We start from the raw sequence: 18541 nt of genomic DNA, 5'->3' as shown, positions 1-18541 counted from the left end.
AAGATACAGTTTTATGGTGGATTAGGAATGATAATGATCTGATATGGCAATCAGCCCCGATAACGGCCAGAGTGGACTGCTGTTTTCAGGATTTTCAAAATAAGATGGATAAATCGTGCGTAATGTGTCACCTCTGTCACCTGCGCTCCGTGCATGTGGAGGGGGAGAGAGGGGAAGAGCGCATCTTGGCCTATCCTAACGAAGTGGGTGGTGATGATGAGATCACACAACATTGAAAATTACCGAGACAATACAAATAAATGACAGACGCGGAGGCTTTGAAATAGAGCAAATGCTTTCAAATTTGTCACACATTTACAACAGCGCTCACAGACACATCACACGGGCTTATTTACACGCCTCTAGTTGTGTGGGAGGCTGCAGAGCTGGAGCATCGCGCCTTATAATCTATTTAAAATGAGGAGCGCTATAATCATCAGTGACCTATTATAAAGGTGCGCGGCTGTGTGGCTGTTAGTGCATGTGTGTGTAGAGGGGGGGGCAACCCTTCAAAAAGATCTCCGTACTCCCCCACGTGGTTATTTGCAAAACAACCGAGCCAAACCCGGGGAAACCTAATCAAACCCCGCTGCTGCTTCTGCCGCTGCAGCCCGGTTCACCTTCCTATGGAGACAACCGGAGGAAAAAGATCTAATGGACGGACATGATCTGTGAGGAATCACAGGCGCGCTGCTAAAAACTCAAAGAGACATTTAATAAACAGAACATATGTTTTTTGTGTAGGATATGTAAGATCGGCGCTCTATCCATCGTGTGCGAAAAATGCGCTGCACCATGCTCTGAAACCCTGCGCCTATGAATATGTCCCTAGTGGGCTCGAATCGGAGAGGAGCCAATACAAGCGGAGGGGAGGCGTGTCCTCGCTCTCCTCCAAGACCTCCCAGAGCAGGTTGTTGCGTTTTGGCTCTAAAGCCTGGAGACCTCCGAAGTGCGCGTCAGTTTTCGAAGTAGGAGCCATGGCGACAACAGCTCAGTATATTCCGAGGAATAACTCCTTACCGTCTAACCCGCTCATGCATCCGGATTCGGATAGGATGCACCAGGGGACGACCTACAGAGAGGTGCAGAAAATGATGCACCACGAGTACTTGCAAGGTCTTGCGGCCACCAACACGGGACACCCGATGAGCCTGACACACCACCAGTGGCTGCCCACCTCCAACACCGACTGGTCCAGCGGCACCCACATCGGACAGCAGGAGCACAAAGCCAGCGTGCAGGCGACCAGGGACGACCTGAGCAGCGGCTTCCACCACAGATCTCACCTGGTGCACCAGCAGACGCAGAGTGGCCACCATGGTTCGTGGGCGCCCACCACGACGCACCACTTGTCCCCGCTGTCCCCGGCGTCCAACGGCCACCAGTCGCTGGTCTACTCCCAGCCTGGATACACAAACCTCAACGCAATGCTGAGTCCCCAGCCCGGCTCCCTGCACCATGGCATGCGGGACCCGCTCCACGACGATTCGGGCAGCCACGAAAACCAGATGGAGTCGCCCCAGCAGGCTTTCAGCCACCACCAGGACCACTCGGACGAGGACGCGCCCAGCTCCGACGACTTGGAGCAGTTCGCCAAGCAGTTCAAGCAGCGGCGGATCAAACTGGGCTTTACGCAGGCGGATGTGGGCTTGGCCTTGGGCACCCTGTATGGAAACGTCTTTTCTCAGACCACTATCTGCAGGTTTGAGGCGCTGCAGCTCAGCTTCAAGAACATGTGCAAACTTAAGCCGCTCCTTAACAAGTGGCTGGAGGAGACAGACTCAAACACGGGCAGTCCCACCAATTTGGACAAGATTGCTGCGCAGGGCAGGAAACGAAAGAAGAGAACCTCCATTGAAGTGGGGGTGAAAGGGGCGCTGGAAAATCATTTCTTAAAATGCCCAAAGCCATCTGCTCATGAAATCAGCACTTTAGCCGGCACTCTGCAGTTGGAAAAAGAGGTTGTCCGTGTTTGGTTTTGCAACAGAAGACAAAAAGAGAAAAGAATGACACCAGTGGGGGTCCCTCACCCGAATATGGAGGACGTATATTCCCAAGCAGAGACCCCTCCTCTACACCGCACACTACAGAGTCCTGTGCAGTGACTGTTTTCATGAACAACTCGAGCATTTCCGTGGGGGGATAGAAAAGGGAAAGGGACTATGGAGTTTACAGTATTTAAGTTTGGCTTTTGTTTTCCTGAGAGAAAAGAGACATGGAAAAAGTTGAACAGATCAGTTTTGCCTTTAGTATTCGGAGATCGTCATGTCCAACAAATAGATGAGGGAAGAAGGGAAAATGTTAAGGGGAAAAAACGGAGAAAAAAAGAAAAAAATATTCGCTTATTACTGATTCTGTGCGCATTTAAGTGAAACAAAGATCTTTATTTACCAAAATTATATGGAGGAGACATGCATATAAAGTAAATTTGATATCCCATGGCTGTTCCAAATGGAGAGTAAATTAAATGTGGCAACTGAGTCCATCTCCTCCTGGTGTACCATGAACTGTTGGCGCTCACCAGAATGAGGTGGTTGCCTGAAAAACGATCAACACTGGAGGTGAATACACTGAATGAACATTTTTTGCTTTTTCAGGCTTAAACTGATTAACCAGACTTCTGAATATTAGTGTATACTTTCTTTGTTCTATTACGTGTGATGTTTTGTTTGGAAAAAAAACACTTTATAACTTCAGTGTCTCTCTTTCTGCAGAGTGTCTATAATTTCGTTTCCTTATTTGCTATAATAGGTACTGTAACCCATCAGAGCAGCCTCTAATAGTTTCTGTTTACTCAGTGGGAGTTGATGGTGAACAAGTGATGGAAATTGTGGCACCCGAAAACACACATTTAAAAAAAGAAAAGATAGAAGAGAGAGGGAAAAAAACACATTTCAGTAAATGTCCAATGCAACAGAACGTCTAAGTTCTGACTGCATGCCTTAAAAAAGAATTAAAGCTTTGCAGCTGACCACGTCGAAATTTGCAAAACAGCACCAGACGCTAAAAGGGCAATTCTAAACATTTCGGATTTTATTTTATTTTTATTTGGGGGGGTTGATTGTCTTTCCAATTATTGTTTTATTTGCATGGAGCACTTATTCTTTCGTTATTATTATTATTATTATTGCAATTTTATGTCTATTAATAAAATTGTGAGTGTAGCTGATCTCATTAGGCTGAAACACAGAAGCCTAAATCCCATGTTTACAGGTTCCTGGTTATCACCACAGAGCGCTGTCAGCTCACACTGCTTACTGCCTGTTATCCTGTTGTATTCCAAACATTTCAAGAGAGATTGGTCAAAAAAAAAAAGAAAAGTAATAATAACTCAGGTAACTTCAGTGCCCCCCCATGTCGGAATATCACGCCTGTACATGATTTTTTTTCTTCTGTTCCTCTGTTTTGTTTTGTTACAATCTGGTTTCAGCAACACCGTTTCCTTTGTCCCATAAATTCATTGTATTATATCAAAACGCTGGAATCGGAGAAAAAGAAATAAATAACAAATTCCTTAATGGGTAAGCAATGAAGGGATTTACTTTAGATGTATTTATTTTTTTCTTCCCCCACCCCCCACCCCCCACCCACGACCTGTAAGGAAATCAGAAAATCTCATGCGTTGTGTGTCATTTCTCAATGTTGGACCAGTCCAAAAAGCCTACAGCAGTGCTATTCAATACAGATGAGGGAAAGTTGTTGTTGTTGTTTTTTTTTTTTCAGGAAAAAAAAAATAATGATGATGAAAAAAGATTTTAGAGAAAAATGTTGCCAGGATTATTTCCGATATGTAAATATGTCCAATATGTAAACTTGTATTTGTTCTGAGATATTGTTTTGTTTTTGTTTCTTTCCGGGCAGTTTTGTACACTTACTAATTCCAAGAAGATATTTTAATATGATTTCATTTATGAATCTGACCATTTATATATATATATTTATTTCTTAAAAGTGTTTGGAGCTTTTTTGTTTAGCTCTGTTAATGGTTATGTTGCAGTGGATTTCAGTATGTTTTTTTGTTCCCCTTTTTGTTTACTACATTGGTTGTATGTTGATTGCTAAATGTAGACTGCAAAGTCACATTTATATTTATGTTATAGTAATATTTTATTACTTACATAAAACATATATACAAGAAATGGTCTTTTGTCTTCATTAAGTTCCAGAAAACCACTCGTCCCCCCTTTTTTTGTTGCTGTCTTATTGTGGCATCACCCAAGCAAACAAGATGAAAACATGATCATAAAAGTTGAGTGCTGTTCAGTGGTGAGCACACCATGTGTTCATTTTAAATAGCAGTGATTCGTTATGTAACAGGGGATCGTTTCAAATCAGAAGCTGTGTACATGTGCTGTTAAGGGGAATAGACACCAGTATTTTACCTCAGGCATTCCCTGCTAAGTTCACAGTCTGTGACGTTGTTCACATCTTTGTGTAATCGCAGTATTAAATTGTGCAATATTAATACGGAATTACTGTCTTTTCATTGAGTGGTTATTATCATTGTGATTAGTGGCTTTTTCATCTTTCTTTCTTATTATTATCATCATCCGTGAGGTTGATTTATTTACAGCAATCAGTCATTTCAACTGCTTTCCTCAGCCTCTATAAACCGTCACTTTTTCAGCATTTTCAAAAGCGACTCGTGATAAATCTGATCTGAGACAAAAAGGCCTGCAGGCAAAAATCAGCCCCCCTGTTTTTCAAAGACAGAGATAAGAAAAACATATATGGGTTCGACATAAGCGGTGGGCCCGAAAGTTTCGCAAGACAGGAGCATATTCACAGCCAGCATTTTTTACTGACATTTAGGATCTAAATAAACAGCCGACTTCTCTCAATCCTATATTAAATGCGGTCAAAGGGTTTGGCTCTTCTGTCCTCCGGATAATCACGGGCCAAAGCGGAAGAGAGCGTTATTTCTACATTTGCATTTGCGCAGACAACCAACATACATGTGGTGAAATTCACTCCAAAAGCTGATCTATACTTTTTTTTTCTCTGCGCCACATTCACACTTTCATTTGTAGATTTTGTTATTTATCACGGTGAAAAGATGTCGTAAAATCCTTAAGTGCATCCAAGAAAAAAAATCAGTTTCCACTTTTCTGAAGCGAGAACTTTATCAACAGCAACTTATTTCTAAGAGTTAATAATTCCACATTTCTATTTTATGAGGCTACTTTCTCAGTAAACGTGATCAAATCCGAATGCACTGCAAAGTTGGAAGTGGGTTTTTTTTTGTTGAGAAAACTCAAGTCCAAATTGTGTTGAAACTGACATTCATTCGGCTGGTATGATTTTCTAAACCACTTACGCAGTGAAACCTTATGTGCGCGAATATTTCCATTCGATTTGGACAATTCAGTTTTATTTCAAAGGGGATTTTATGTGCGTCATGGAAACAGCCGTGTGATGAAAGAAACTGACACAAAGTAAGAGAACGCAATATAAATCTGCAGATATTTGTTTAAAAAACGGCCTTTTGTGCTGCTGTGATGTAAGTGAGGGGGGAAAAAAGTGGTTTTGCAGTGGCTGAGGTGGTCAAACTGAGGGAGAGGAGGCCACACTAAAGAGCACTGCAATTACCAGAAAACAGCGAGTCACAGGCGCCCCCTGCTGGCAAACCTGGGATACTGCCGCATCAAAGATTACCTCAAAGTTGGACAGAAATGACCAGAATGGCAACCAGTCAATGAATGTAATGCTACTGTGATAATCACCAACATTTTCTCAGATTATTGTGTGTGTATGTGTGATTTGAAAACAACAAAAAGTCAGTCAACCAACCGTCCTACACCCTCGCAAGATTCAACAACAGAGACGATGTTGAAATGTCTTTCGTCAGCTATCAAGCTAATAGTAATCTCATTTAGGCTAAAGTCTGTGACACAGATGAATCTAATTTGTTGTGATTGCATGAATAAATCTGCACAAACAGCCGGGCACCCGGTTAGCCAGCTCACAATCTGTCTGCAGGAAGACACTGGGTCCCATTATTGAAAGCATTAAATGCGATTCGAGATCAAACACGAGGCCAGCAAAGATGGATTCAAATGCAATGTTGGAGCACAGAGGCCTACAGAGTGGACGTAGATGGGTGAAACAGAAGGAGCCCACAGTTGACGGGACAAGAGAGATTGTAGTGACTCACACCAACTGTTATTTTTTGATGATATGCAATTTTTATTCTGCACCGTATGGAGGGACACAACCTCCATTATGCTGTTAAATCAATAATACATGAGGAGAACTCATCACAAAACAGCAAAACCCGGCTAGTTGACCCACGGATTGCCACGGCCTGTTCTTCCCTCTCCTCTTCCCCTCTCAGCAGTGGGCTCTCCTGCTCTGAGTGGGCCCTCGGCAGCGCTTGCAGAAGGAGCTCCAGCCTCAGCAGTGGCCCGGGCGCCCGCCAACACCAATGCCTCCTTCATCAGGGAAGTATCGTCACACACTGGAGATGTGGATTAGCAATGATTAGCAGGGATTATGGCTCGTTAATGGTGGGAAAATACATTAGGAACCATCAGCTCTGGGAGGGGGAGGGGATTTCACTCACGCTAGCGGATTTGCATTGATCCACAGCAAATGAATGGGGATTAGCAGCATCAAGCTATCTGCCAACAGATAAATAACATTAAGCGTATTATACGCCAACGCCTGTTATTAATGACATTACAAACACCACCACAATGCTGGCAATTATGGAAATAATAGAAGCAGCTGAATAATGTACTTGGTTGGGATTCTCGGGATTCCAGATCATCCTCACGCAGAGACGTGGGGTGATGGAGAGCCAAGCTACTTATTGGCAAAGAGGCATGCAGGTTTTGGGTCCCACTCTCTACCTCAACACACTTTAAAGGATTTATGTACTGTTAATGTTTTGGTATTTAATAAATCACTTGTCGCCGCTTTACAGCTCCAAGCTTATTGGGTTATTGAAGGCGGAAAGCCTTTATTATTTATTTACTCACTATAACCCAACAGGTGTGTAGCCTGCAGACCTCCAACCTGGCAGCTCCAAATCTGTCTTTGCTTACTACTCATAAAAAATGATTAGTACATGTTGTTTAAACATTAACAAAGGCGGCCAAGTCTGCTTTATTATACAGTGGTACTATTTTTAGGAGTGTGTTAACTTTTTAGTTTGATGCAACAGATGGTAAGCAGAAAACATAAAGAAATCAGTGAATCATTTACACTGTGTTGGTACAGCACTCTCAGAGTTTTCCTTTGATATCCTTTTTCATTTTATGGTAGGTAATGGTAATGTTCTATTGGGTCAATGCTAAAATATGACTGGCAGTGAATTATACATACACTGCATAAAGAGAGCATCAGGAATATGTGTCCTCATCATAACATATTACACCTGGCACATTACTGTGTAGAAGGAGCGCAGAGGCGGCTTATTCTACCATCAAACCCACAATTTTAACCTGGCAGGTGAAAGAGCCTGTAGCTTTCTTACTCTCTATTACTACCTCTTCCTCCAGCCGAGTTTTCTTCTCCTCTCCTTACCGTTTATGTAATAAATACTCCTCTCCCACAGTGAGTGGCAGAGAAAGGAGGGTAGGAGACTGGAAAAAGAACAGAATAATGCATTTTTTCATCAAAAATTCCTTCTCTTCCCCTACCTCAAGGTTTCCTCCTCTGAGCCACTTGAAAGATGGGCAACAATGTGGCCACACAGTGAACACCTAGTTACCATATGAAACACTCCAGCAGTGAAGTGAAGGAGATGGAGAAGGGAGAAGAGAAGTCTTGTGTTATTTATGATACTGGACCTTGTAGCTATATGGGTTCTCCCTTCATGTCTACTCCGAGGTATGGCCCCCATATGCGAAGGGGTATAAGTGCAGCTTCAGAAAGTTACTCTCCCCTCCTCACTGTATCTCTTTGCTCCTCACTCAGAGGTTTTGAAGAAGAGAAGTAGCCCGTCTGCCTCTTTCATGGCTTTGAGGGACATTTTATATCGCCTCAGGTGCCTGTCAGTGTGACTAACAGTTCTGAGAGTGGAGAACTAATATCTCAGGAACTTGCCTTCAGGCAGCTGCACATAGATGTTACTGTTGGTGGCATACAATGAAAAGAAAGCCATACTTTAGAGGCATTCGGTGGCAGCAATTACGACTGATTCAGTGAACTGGGAGGTATTAAACAATGATTGTGACAACCTTAGCAGGTGATAAGAACACAGTGGGAAAGGCGAGATAAATGCAGTCATCTGTACTGCACAAACTGCCTTCATTTTGTAGGATGTCTGACAAAAGGTTGCGAAGAACCCAAGGAAATATATTATAGAAAATTCACTAACCAAACAAAGCAATATAAAAATGCTATTATTTTTTTAGCATTAGCTTTCAGGACCTGAAATCACACAGCACAGCTGCAGAGGAGGCCTTTTAGACTACTACACAAGGTTGCAAAGTTAATTGTTGTGCCGAAAAAGACATGGCAGTCACATGTTAAAGGTTGTCCCCGCTCTTTGCCTTCAAGCAAGGCTTTTGTCAGCTGTAGCAAAATGCAGTTGCAATGTCTCTTGACTTCAATAACAAGGTTTACTGCAAAGAAGAGGGAAGGAAAAGAAAAGACAAGGCCTCGCAGTAAAGAGACACGCACCAGCAAACAATAGGAAGGTCATCTAACCTTAGAGCTCTCTGGGATGTTCAGGGCCTTCCTTCCATCACATGTATTCAAAAAAAGAGGGAAAAAAAACGCCTATTCAGAGATTAAGAATGTATAGAAACTGAACGATCATCTGTCTGCAGCTATATTGTAGACATATGGAAGATCTAGGAAAGGTTAGCAACTGATTCTCATATAGAGATCTAAAAAAATAATGAAGTTCTGCCTAGTTGTACACTGTTTACCAGCCCAATAATTCAAAACTAAACAGTATTCTTTGCTGTTGTCCTTTACCCATGACTGATTCTTAATGTTATGCATGATGGAATGGATGTTATATTGTGAGACCCTGCAAATTGGAGCTGGACAATAAACAGATCATCAAAGATGATCCCGCTGTCCCAGACAGTCAGCTTTGCCCTGCAATGCCGAGTTCAAAGGACGAAGATCGGTGGGCAAATGAGTGCTGTTGCTCAGCACACAGTCAACCGAAACAACAACAAAGATAAGGCTGATGGAAATAAATAAATAAGGATGGAGGAGAGACGAGAGGAGAGGACAGGAGAGGAGAGGGAAAAATAAGGCGAGTGGGGGGGGATAGACACAGCACAGAGATGAAATGGAGACCTGCCACTGTGCTCAAGGACACCGCATGCCACCATGTAATTAGAAATGTACACAGATGATTTGGATGCAGCGATATGATTAGGGAAAGCAGTCCCCAGTCTTAGGCCTAATCAGCTCACTTCTGAGAGATACTCCACGAATATGTGTGTGTGTGTGTGTGTGTGTGTGTGTGTGTGTGTGTGTGTGTGTGTGTGTGTGTGTGTGTGTGTGTGTGTGTGTGTGTGTGTGTGTGTGTGTGTGTGTGTGTACGAGTAGCGCACTACTATTCTCCCCTTGCTACAAGCTTTGGGAGGGCGCACACTAGAAAAACTTGCATGCAGACAAAGTTACACTTGCAGAGATGAAGGAAACACGTTTGGAAAAGTGGCTTGAGCGAATATTTTTTGTGACAATACAAGCACACATTCAAAATAATAAAAAACTACCTGTGATTAAAGTTGAAGCTACAACTGTGTTATGTACTATGAGCTTTTGCTGAAGCGCCAGAGTCGAAGTCACTAAAAGATGTGACAAATGAGAGGAACATGGGGTACAATATAGTAGAGAAACAGATTTGTATGATGAGGGAGAAGATTGTTGGGAGAATGGAATGAGTGACAGTCAGTATGAGCACATAATTTGTCTCAGTATAGGAATGTACTGGAAGTGGGATTCAAGAATAGCTCAGAAGAAAATGTTTTAGTCTTCTACTGTGAATCAGATTGTGGGTCAAACTTTAAACCAGTCACCTCAGTATGACACCTTATGAGGCCACCGCATGGAGTATTTAACAGAAACTCCTACAATCCCAACACACGTGACCCAGAGCTGAAGGCCAGGACATGCACAAAAGGGGCAATGGCGTACAAAGACCCGAGTAATGAGCACAAGCCAATTAAAAAGAACTGCTGCCTCCACCTCCCTTTCTCCTCACTCTGTCTGTCCTTCTGTCTCTCCTCCTTCAGTGGCTTGTTATTGATCACCTTTAACCTCGTCTCTCAGCGGTGTCAAAACTACCATTTAGGCTCATCCCTAGGGCTAAGCATGTGTCGATTGCACTCTGCCCCATAAATCATTACAGGGAGGAGGGCTTGAGAGATTTGGCCTGCCTGAAGCACCTGACTTTTACAGACGCATTTCGGCAGAGCCCCACCTCATGCCCCCGGGGGTCAAGGGTCATCAATGGTCCCATGGATTAGCACCCAGACACCCCCGCCAACTCTGTTTTTTTTTCAGCCAACCCACCTCTATTCCCCCATGGGCCTAGCAGTGGCACCCTTTTGATTTTAAATAAGACTAAAGGTCAGTCATTGTCCTGCCCTGTCTTCACAGCGATCGCCTCGCCTGTACGTGACTTTTCTTCTTTATTCATCGTGGAGCCTAATTTCTGTCTTGTTGCCGCAAAGTGAATGAATGATGAGCAAAGTTTTCGGTGTAGGTGAGATGTCAGGGAAAGTTCAAAGAATGATATGGTCGAGAGAGTTTGTCAGCGGCAGTGAATGGCTGCTGCTGTGGGTTACAGGGGACTATTGTTGTCAGTGTCTATCTCTTCTGCTATCGGTGCTGGCCTCACACAAACTCCCCTTTACCTCCTCCTGGGCTGGAGGCGCCTCATCGCCTCGGTACATGAGTGCATATAAACCAGATGCTACATCCACCCACAGCACTCCTTTTTCTTTCACTCCTTTTTTTACCCACCTCCTCCACCCCAAATAAACACTTCTTGCCAAACCACTCTTTCTGTCTTTTTCTTTCTAATGTGCCTCCGTGTTTCTGTACACCTGCTGCTCTCCCTGCAGTGGTCAGACTAGGTGAGGCTGCCTTCGGGAGACGTCGTCCAGGGGCCTGGAGATGAGGCGATGATGGGCGGAGGTGACAGGTCCTTTGTTGGGGCAAGGATTGAGGACCCATGGGTAAGCAGACATAGTAAGGGATGGGGGAAACTATCGCTCACTTCAAATGCAGACCCCTTAAATCCCACTGGATGCACTGCAGATTTGGGTCATTGTTTTTGTGTTAGTGATCAATTGTAACTACAATAAGGTAATTTCAATTGTTCGTACTTGAGTATTTTTCATGTTTTGCTACTTTGTATATGTATTTAACATTAATAAAGAAGACGACCGTGGTTCAAATGCAAACCTGCAACCTTACACATTACATCGTAAATCAAGCATTTATCCAAAAAACAATCCAAAGTTGGCAAGTTGAACTGCTGCTTAAATGTCAATGCAGTGATAATATCTTAATATTTCAATAAGTAAGAATGTAAGAATAACACAAACCATTCTGCACAGTGAGCACTTTTACTTCATATACCTAAAGTCTGTGACAATACCTCTGTATTGCATTCGTTTATGCACAGTTTTGTATGCAGGAGCCAGGCCCGGGGTGGCTAATCGGGAGGACCGGGACAATTCTTGGTGGGCCGGTCTGATGTTTGGGCTGCGAGGGTCGGTGTTAAGTCATAGCACTGGGTTGATCATTTTGCTGCTACCACTGTTCCTAGGACGCCTCCACTGGAAGCTTTTTATTTTTTTTGCAGACGCACCGTGATGTAACACGTTTGTGCACACGGTCAGAGGTGTTTGAAAGATGAAAACAGGAAGAGCAAGGGTGGTGCGGAGAAGGCAAGAATTAAAACGAGAAAAGCTCTGGAAACAGACGCAGCCAAATGTGCAGAAATTGGAAACTTTTTCACTAAAGCTCGCGGTTTGAAACGACAAATGAGGCCGAGGAAACGGATTCAGACTTTGTTGAACTTTACAAACCACCGTTGAAGTTAATTATCAAGTCAATTAATTGTGTGTCATTGTGGCGTAAAACATAATGTTATATAATTTAAATAATAGTATGATGCAACCACATAAGTGGGAAACTTTGTCCTGTAGCCCCTCAGTGTCAGAAGAAAGATCCAACACCAAGCAGCAGCCAAGAGCCACAAGTCCAGAGTGGGAGGTAAGATTGTTCATTGAGTGAATATTATTAGAATGAATATAATGAAGGGTCTGGTGTAGACTTGCTCTATATGAGAAGTGCCCTGAGATGCAAGATGATTCAGCGCTACTTTCATGAAACTGACCTGATGGCTTTGTAAAAAGGGGAGATTTGTGCTGAGAATTTTGACCATTTAAAAAATGTGATTTAGATTTAGATTTTTGAAACAAGCTGATAAAACATTTGAAAAAAACAACAAACATTTAAAAGATAAAACATTTTGAAATCAAATTAGACATTAGATAAGAAGAATCAAACTAAAGACAAAACATTTGAAAAGACACCAGTTAGACTTTAGAAGATCAAATTAAACAGAAGAGACGATAAAACGATCAAAAAGAGCAAAAACAGATAAAGGTCTTAAAGCGTTTTCTAGTCTGAAATGAAAACATCAAGTTTCTTCAAACATTTCCTCTTTCTATATTCTTGGTTTGATTGTGGACAGATTTACTAAGAACTCATTTCAGAAAACTGCTTTCCAGATAAAGTCTACTAGTAGTTGAAGGCATCGATCAAACTAATGTTACCTTCTGATCTCCACAAACTTTACTGTTCAGTGAAGAGAATCAAAGTTTGTTCAGGATTTCTAAAGAATCCACAGATGAAGGTCTGAGAAGAACTCAGATGGATGGTCTAAATGTGAAATCAAGACTCACGGTCACAAGTTTTCAGGCTTCTGTTAACCAGAAAGTTCAAACTAACAGAGGAGTACTGAGAAGCTTTAAAGATTTCAGCCCTCAGACTGTCTAATGGTTCAAACTAACAGGGATCTACTCAGGAACTTCTTGAATTTCAGACCCCAGACTGTCTCAAAGTTCAAACTAACAGAGATCCACTGTGGGACTTAGAAAATTTCAGCCCTCAGACTGTGTGAAAGCTCAGGTCCTGAGGACTTGGGAGGTCTTGAGGCTTTGGAAAGTCTTGAAACTGAGGGTTCTACCCTCCGACACAAAGGCTGAAGTCCAACCCCCTGAGAAAAACGGTTGAGTTGAGACTCGAGTTAAAAAAAAAAAAAAAAAACTCGAAAAGGGCAAAAAATAGAAGATAAATGCGCAAAAAAAAGAAGAATTAGTATCTGAGCAAGTAGCTCAGGGGGTAAGAAGAGAGACTACCAAGTGGAAGGTAGTAGGTTCAAGACCTACCTAGCACTGGCAGTTTTCTTTCTTTGTCTCTGTCAGGATTTTGATAAAATTTAAGAAAGGGTCTAGTCTTGAACCAACAACCTGCTGCTCTATAGGCAAACCCTTAGCTCACTGAGCTACAGATCAGATAATAAAACATAATTTCGTCGTCCCTGTGACATCGTAGTTTCCAAGTGACCACATGGGTGGAGCCAAGGCAGAGTCAGGGTGGAGAGTAGGAGGGGAGGTGGGTGGCGGCCTCCCCCCTCTTCCCCCCAACCTCCCCCCTTGCCTTCCCCCGCCCGACGAGTTTTTCGAAAATCTGAGTCTCGACGGGTTTCCCGAGTTTCTCAAGTTTCCACGAGGCAGAAGAACTTGTCATGAAGAGGTGTTGAAGTCGGCGAGGATGGAGTGACTTAACAGCGACGAGAAGGAAGACGACGAGAAGAGCAGGTCTTTAACCAGCATCCCTAAAATCCACGGAGTCGGCTCAAGAGAAATGAAGGGAGGTCAACTTTTATTAACCTCCATCCCGATGTTCAACTTGATATTTTTACTTTGAGATTTTTAGTACCGTAAACCTTTAGTATCACACTTTATTATCATTTATGAGGATTTTAATGGAATCCACCAGCAGATTTAGTTTTTGTTGAGAAACTTTATTCTTGTCATCGTGGGACTACAGTATTTAAAACTGTTCCTTCTATTTGACCTCATGTTTATTATTTTTAGTGGAGAAAGTTATTTTAATTGTCAATTAGTCTCGTAGCCCTATACACTGCAGTCAATTCCGCCTGAAATTTCTACTGAAGTTTGCTAATATCCATCCATCAATTCTCTATACACCGCTTTATCCTCACTAGGGTTGCGGGGGGTGCTGTAGCCTATCCCAAATATGGGACGCGCAGCGCGAGGTGCACGTTCACGAAAACTAGCTATTTGTGGATTGTTTACTGATTTCAAGACATGTTTTGGACAAAATATTTTACTGGCTTGTTTTGTCTGGATGTCCAAGGTTGGATTATGGCTGTTTTTTGAGGAATATTTTCATCTGTGACTAGTTATGAGCCTTCAAAGGTGAGTTGTGCTGTTTATGTTATTTGTTGTTTGTTGGAGAAATGTGTTTATATTACCCGCTGTGGTAATCACATCTGAAAGTGGTTTATACCGGCGGATTCATGAGAATCTAAGCTTTCCATGGGTGTATAGTGTTTGTATAATCGCGTTTGCAGCTTCAGACATTTAAGGAAATGCTCATGCAGATCTCAAAGCGTCCCGCGGGCGGGCCGGTGAAGCGCAACGGGGTATTAGATTAGTCATGAGGTTTAAATTTCTTACTTTGTCATATTTTAAATATGACAAAATTATAAAATTAAAGCATCTTGAGACAATTTGACCTGTAATTGGTGTTCTATAAATAAAATTGAATTAAAATTGTATGTATCTTGTAATGCTGGAGTAATTCAGCCATATATGTGGGAAAACACATTTTCTTTGTCCATTAATCTGTTGATTGTTTTCGGCAGTAATTCACTTCTATAAAATGTCAAACCCAAATACATTCAGTTTACTGTCATAAAAACCGAAAAGATTTACATTCATGATGCAGGAATCAGGCAGTTTTTCACTATTTAATCTTAGTTTAGTCAGAAAGATAGTTGATAATGTGTGAATTGTTGCAGCTTGTGAGCCGTAAAAGGTTTTAATCTTTGGGGCCAAGTGTCAAAAGACATTTGGAAACCAACATTAACAAAACACTCAACAAAGATTTTAACATCATTAAAGGGAAATCCAACTTTTGCATGATATTGTGTAATTAAAGGACATTCATTTCCAACGTAAATGTGTGATATTCATCCTGTGGAGCTTCTCTTCATATCGTCTTCCACCTGTACCGGTTTGGTTCGGGAGCATGTGCAACAAACATCAGAAAAAACTGCACTTCAACATCAATGAATGACACTGAAGTTTAATCTCTACATAAATGAGACTTAGTCTGGATGTGCTGCTCTGTCATTAACTCCAAAGTTTAGAAAGTTCAAACAAAAGAGGACAGTTCAGGTAAGACTTGAGAATGAGCTTATTTTGAACAAACATCTCAGACTTTCTGAGCTTCACCACCTCAAGCAAGATATTTTAACAACAAGCAACTCAAGAGATCCAGAAGTTGCAGAGAGTTAGCTTTAGCTGAGCCAAAGAACATGTGGGACACTAACCTAGCAAACATTTCTAGGGCTGCAGCTAACGAAGCCTCGAGTAATCGTCTGAGCATGAAACGGCATCAAACGTGGAAGTGAGCGCGCAATGCAACAGAAATCACCATCCGACCGGAGCGCGGAACACGGACGGACATTGGCACTGCATTGTGCATGTATTATGTATGCATGATGCAGCGCGGACATCTGCGATCTATCGTAAACACGGATGTCAGCGTTTACTATACAGCTGTATCTAAACGCGGACATCCACGCTGCATCGTGCATACATAATATTTGCACCGACGTCCGTCGGTGTTCCGCGCTCCAGTCGGATGGCAATTTCTGTTGCATTGCGCGCTCACTTCCGCTTTTGATGCCGTTTCATGCTCAGACGATTACTCAAGGCTTCGTTAGCTGCAGCCCTAAACCTAAACATTTCAGACTTTTCTCTGTGAATTCTGAGAAATAATTTCCTATTTAATGCCAGAGCTACACATCTGAACTCAGTCTCATTAAAACAGACTCTAATTCAGTGTAATCAATCCATATTCAAGTGCAGTTACCCAAAATGTTTGTTGCATGAGCTCCAACAAAACCTGTCCAGGTAGAAGGCCACTTTGACAAACAGGAAGTGGAAGATTCCAAACAGATTTATAGAAGGGGGAACCGGACTGTACTAAGTGTGGTCCAGTATAGAGAGGTTTTTTGTGGGTTTTTAAGGCTGATAATGATTATTAGTGAGACATTTGGAGTAGATATTCATTTGCAGTAAATTAAAGTATTTAAAATCTTGGAGTTAAACTTAGAACACAAACTCTAACAGAAAATTTTGTTGATACATTTTTGTTTTGTTTACAGATGTTAAGTTAAAGGAGTTTTATTCGTGACGTATAACCAATCAAATCACTCCAGAAGACAGAGTGACCACAAGTAGATAGTTTTTAAAAATTGATTTATTACTGTAAATCAGTAAAAACTAAAATACTGATAATCAGTAAATCAGTCAGCCCACAATACAACAATTCTACAATGTATGTCTCTTTCCTTTGACTTATTTGTACAATATATGATGTATATGACGCCGTTTCTTCATACCAAAGGCTATACTACAATATTTTCTCAGAGATATACCATTCTACTGGGCTGCACAGTGGAGTAGTGGTTAGCACTTTTGCCTTGCAGCAAGAAGGTCCTGGTTCAAATCCCGGGTGCCCCTGGGATCTTTCTGCATGGAGTTTGCATGTTCTCCCTCTGCGTGCGTGGGCTTTCTCCGGGTACTCCTGCTTCCTCCCACAGCCCAAAAATATGATGATGTTAACTGATTATTCTAAATTGCCCGTAGGTATGAATGTGAGTGTGATTGTCTGTCTGTATATGTAGCCCTGTGACAGACTGCCGACTTGTCCAGGGTGTCCCCTGCCTTCGCCCAAGTCAGCTGGGATAGGCTCCAGCACTCCCCGCGACCCTAGTGAGGATAAAGCGGTGTATAGAGAGGATGGATGGATACCATTCTACTCTGTTTGTTCTGGCCCTGGGCCGCTGCACTTCTCTATTGTTTTCTGGATTGTATTCAGCTGCATGTCTTCATCCATCCGGCCTCCGTTGACTCGTCCCGCCTGCCGTCTCTGGAGCTGAAGCTGGATTGGAAAGACCAAAGTACCGTCCAATCACGATGCCAGCTGCCTCTCAAAAGGCTCCTTCATCTGGCAGCACTTCTTCTGAGGGGAAGCTGAGCTTCAGCACAACTTTGGAGATGTGTTCCAGTGGTTGGTGGATGTGGGTTTTAAGAGGTGAACAGGAAGAGGTTTTTACGTATTGATCTTTTACTTTGTTCCTGGTTGGAATGCCCATCAATGTCAATGTGAAGTTCACTTTTAGTACTGTTTAGTTATTTTTATTTTACTAACACCAATTTGCTTTTAACCTCCTGACATGTTGTGTTGTTGTAAACTTACTCTTTCAAATAAATACTCATCTAATCCTCTGGAAACCAGTGTTTGGACTGTTTTTGTGTTGCTCCTCGCCTACTTCAGACAACCGGGACGTAACGTTTTGTGGACCAAAGGCTAAACTATGATGTTTTTAGAGCGACCTGCTATACTATAGACTTTTTTAACTGACATATTACTATGACTATTTTTTTTGTTTTAGTTTTTTTGTTGTGTTTTAGCAACATATAAGAATTTGAACAGTTTTAAAAATTACTATACTTTTACTTGTACAATGAACTATTATTCTATGGCATTTTTTAGACAACATATTATACTCTCATGTCTTCTTGAATGACATACTATTTTGACAATATACTGCACTGTGACATTTTTTGAACCACATATCATACATGACAATTTTAGGCAACATCCTATCATTTTGCGGTTTTGGAACCACATAATAATCTATGGGGTTTTTTTGTGCCGACATGCTATACTGTGAAATACAGGCCATACTATGTTATTCTTGAAAAATATACTATACTTTGACATTTTCTGAACTCCATCCTATACTATGGCGTTATACACAGAGTGCTTTGGGTTACATGTTGATTTATAATCTAGATTTTTTTCTGTTTTGTTTTTTGACGGGATTACCACAGACCTGACCGTGAACACCGTTGACACCCACCTGAGGGAGACGCTGCCTAAGATCTCAAAGCTGCTTGGTCGTGGTCTTCCTGGCCCTGCTAGAGAACATCTTCATCAACAACGTCTTCTTTTGAAGAGGCCCTCAGATGCTGCAATCTCTGTCCTTAAGGAGGAACTGCTACTTTCACTCGGTAACGAGACGGCAGATATTTTAAAGATCCAGCTCCTGGCAGCTTTGAGTGAAAATTTAACATCCATCAAAATGGAACTACAGACAGTTAAATCTGAGCTGTCAGTCAGTATTTCAAACATGAAGTCTGACCCGGGTGCCCTAAAGCATGCTGTGGGTGAAACGGAAACTTCACTCTCCACATCACCGACAACATCGTCACACTCCAAAGTA

At 42.1% G+C, this 18541-nt stretch overlaps 1 protein-coding gene across 1 annotated transcript; it reads left to right on the top strand.

Moving 5' to 3' along the window:
• The first annotated feature begins 559 nt into the window (after nt 1-559).
• pou3f1 (POU class 3 homeobox 1) lies at nt 560-4465 on the top strand. Its single transcript, XM_022210955.2, has one exon. It carries the CDS (start codon nt 978-980, stop codon nt 2103-2105), a length of 1128 nt encoding a protein of 375 aa, XP_022066647.1. The 5' UTR covers nt 560-977; the 3' UTR covers nt 2106-4465.
• Nucleotides 4466-18541: the final 14076 nt, after the last annotated feature.

The sequence above is a fragment of the Acanthochromis polyacanthus genome, chromosome 12 (genome assembly GCF_021347895.1).
Source record: "Acanthochromis polyacanthus isolate Apoly-LR-REF ecotype Palm Island chromosome 12, KAUST_Apoly_ChrSc, whole genome shotgun sequence".
NCBI classification, from domain to species: domain Eukaryota; kingdom Metazoa; phylum Chordata; class Actinopteri; family Pomacentridae; genus Acanthochromis; species Acanthochromis polyacanthus.
The sequence above is the reverse complement of the archived record's forward strand: the minus strand, read 5'-3'. Positions and strand labels throughout refer to the sequence as shown.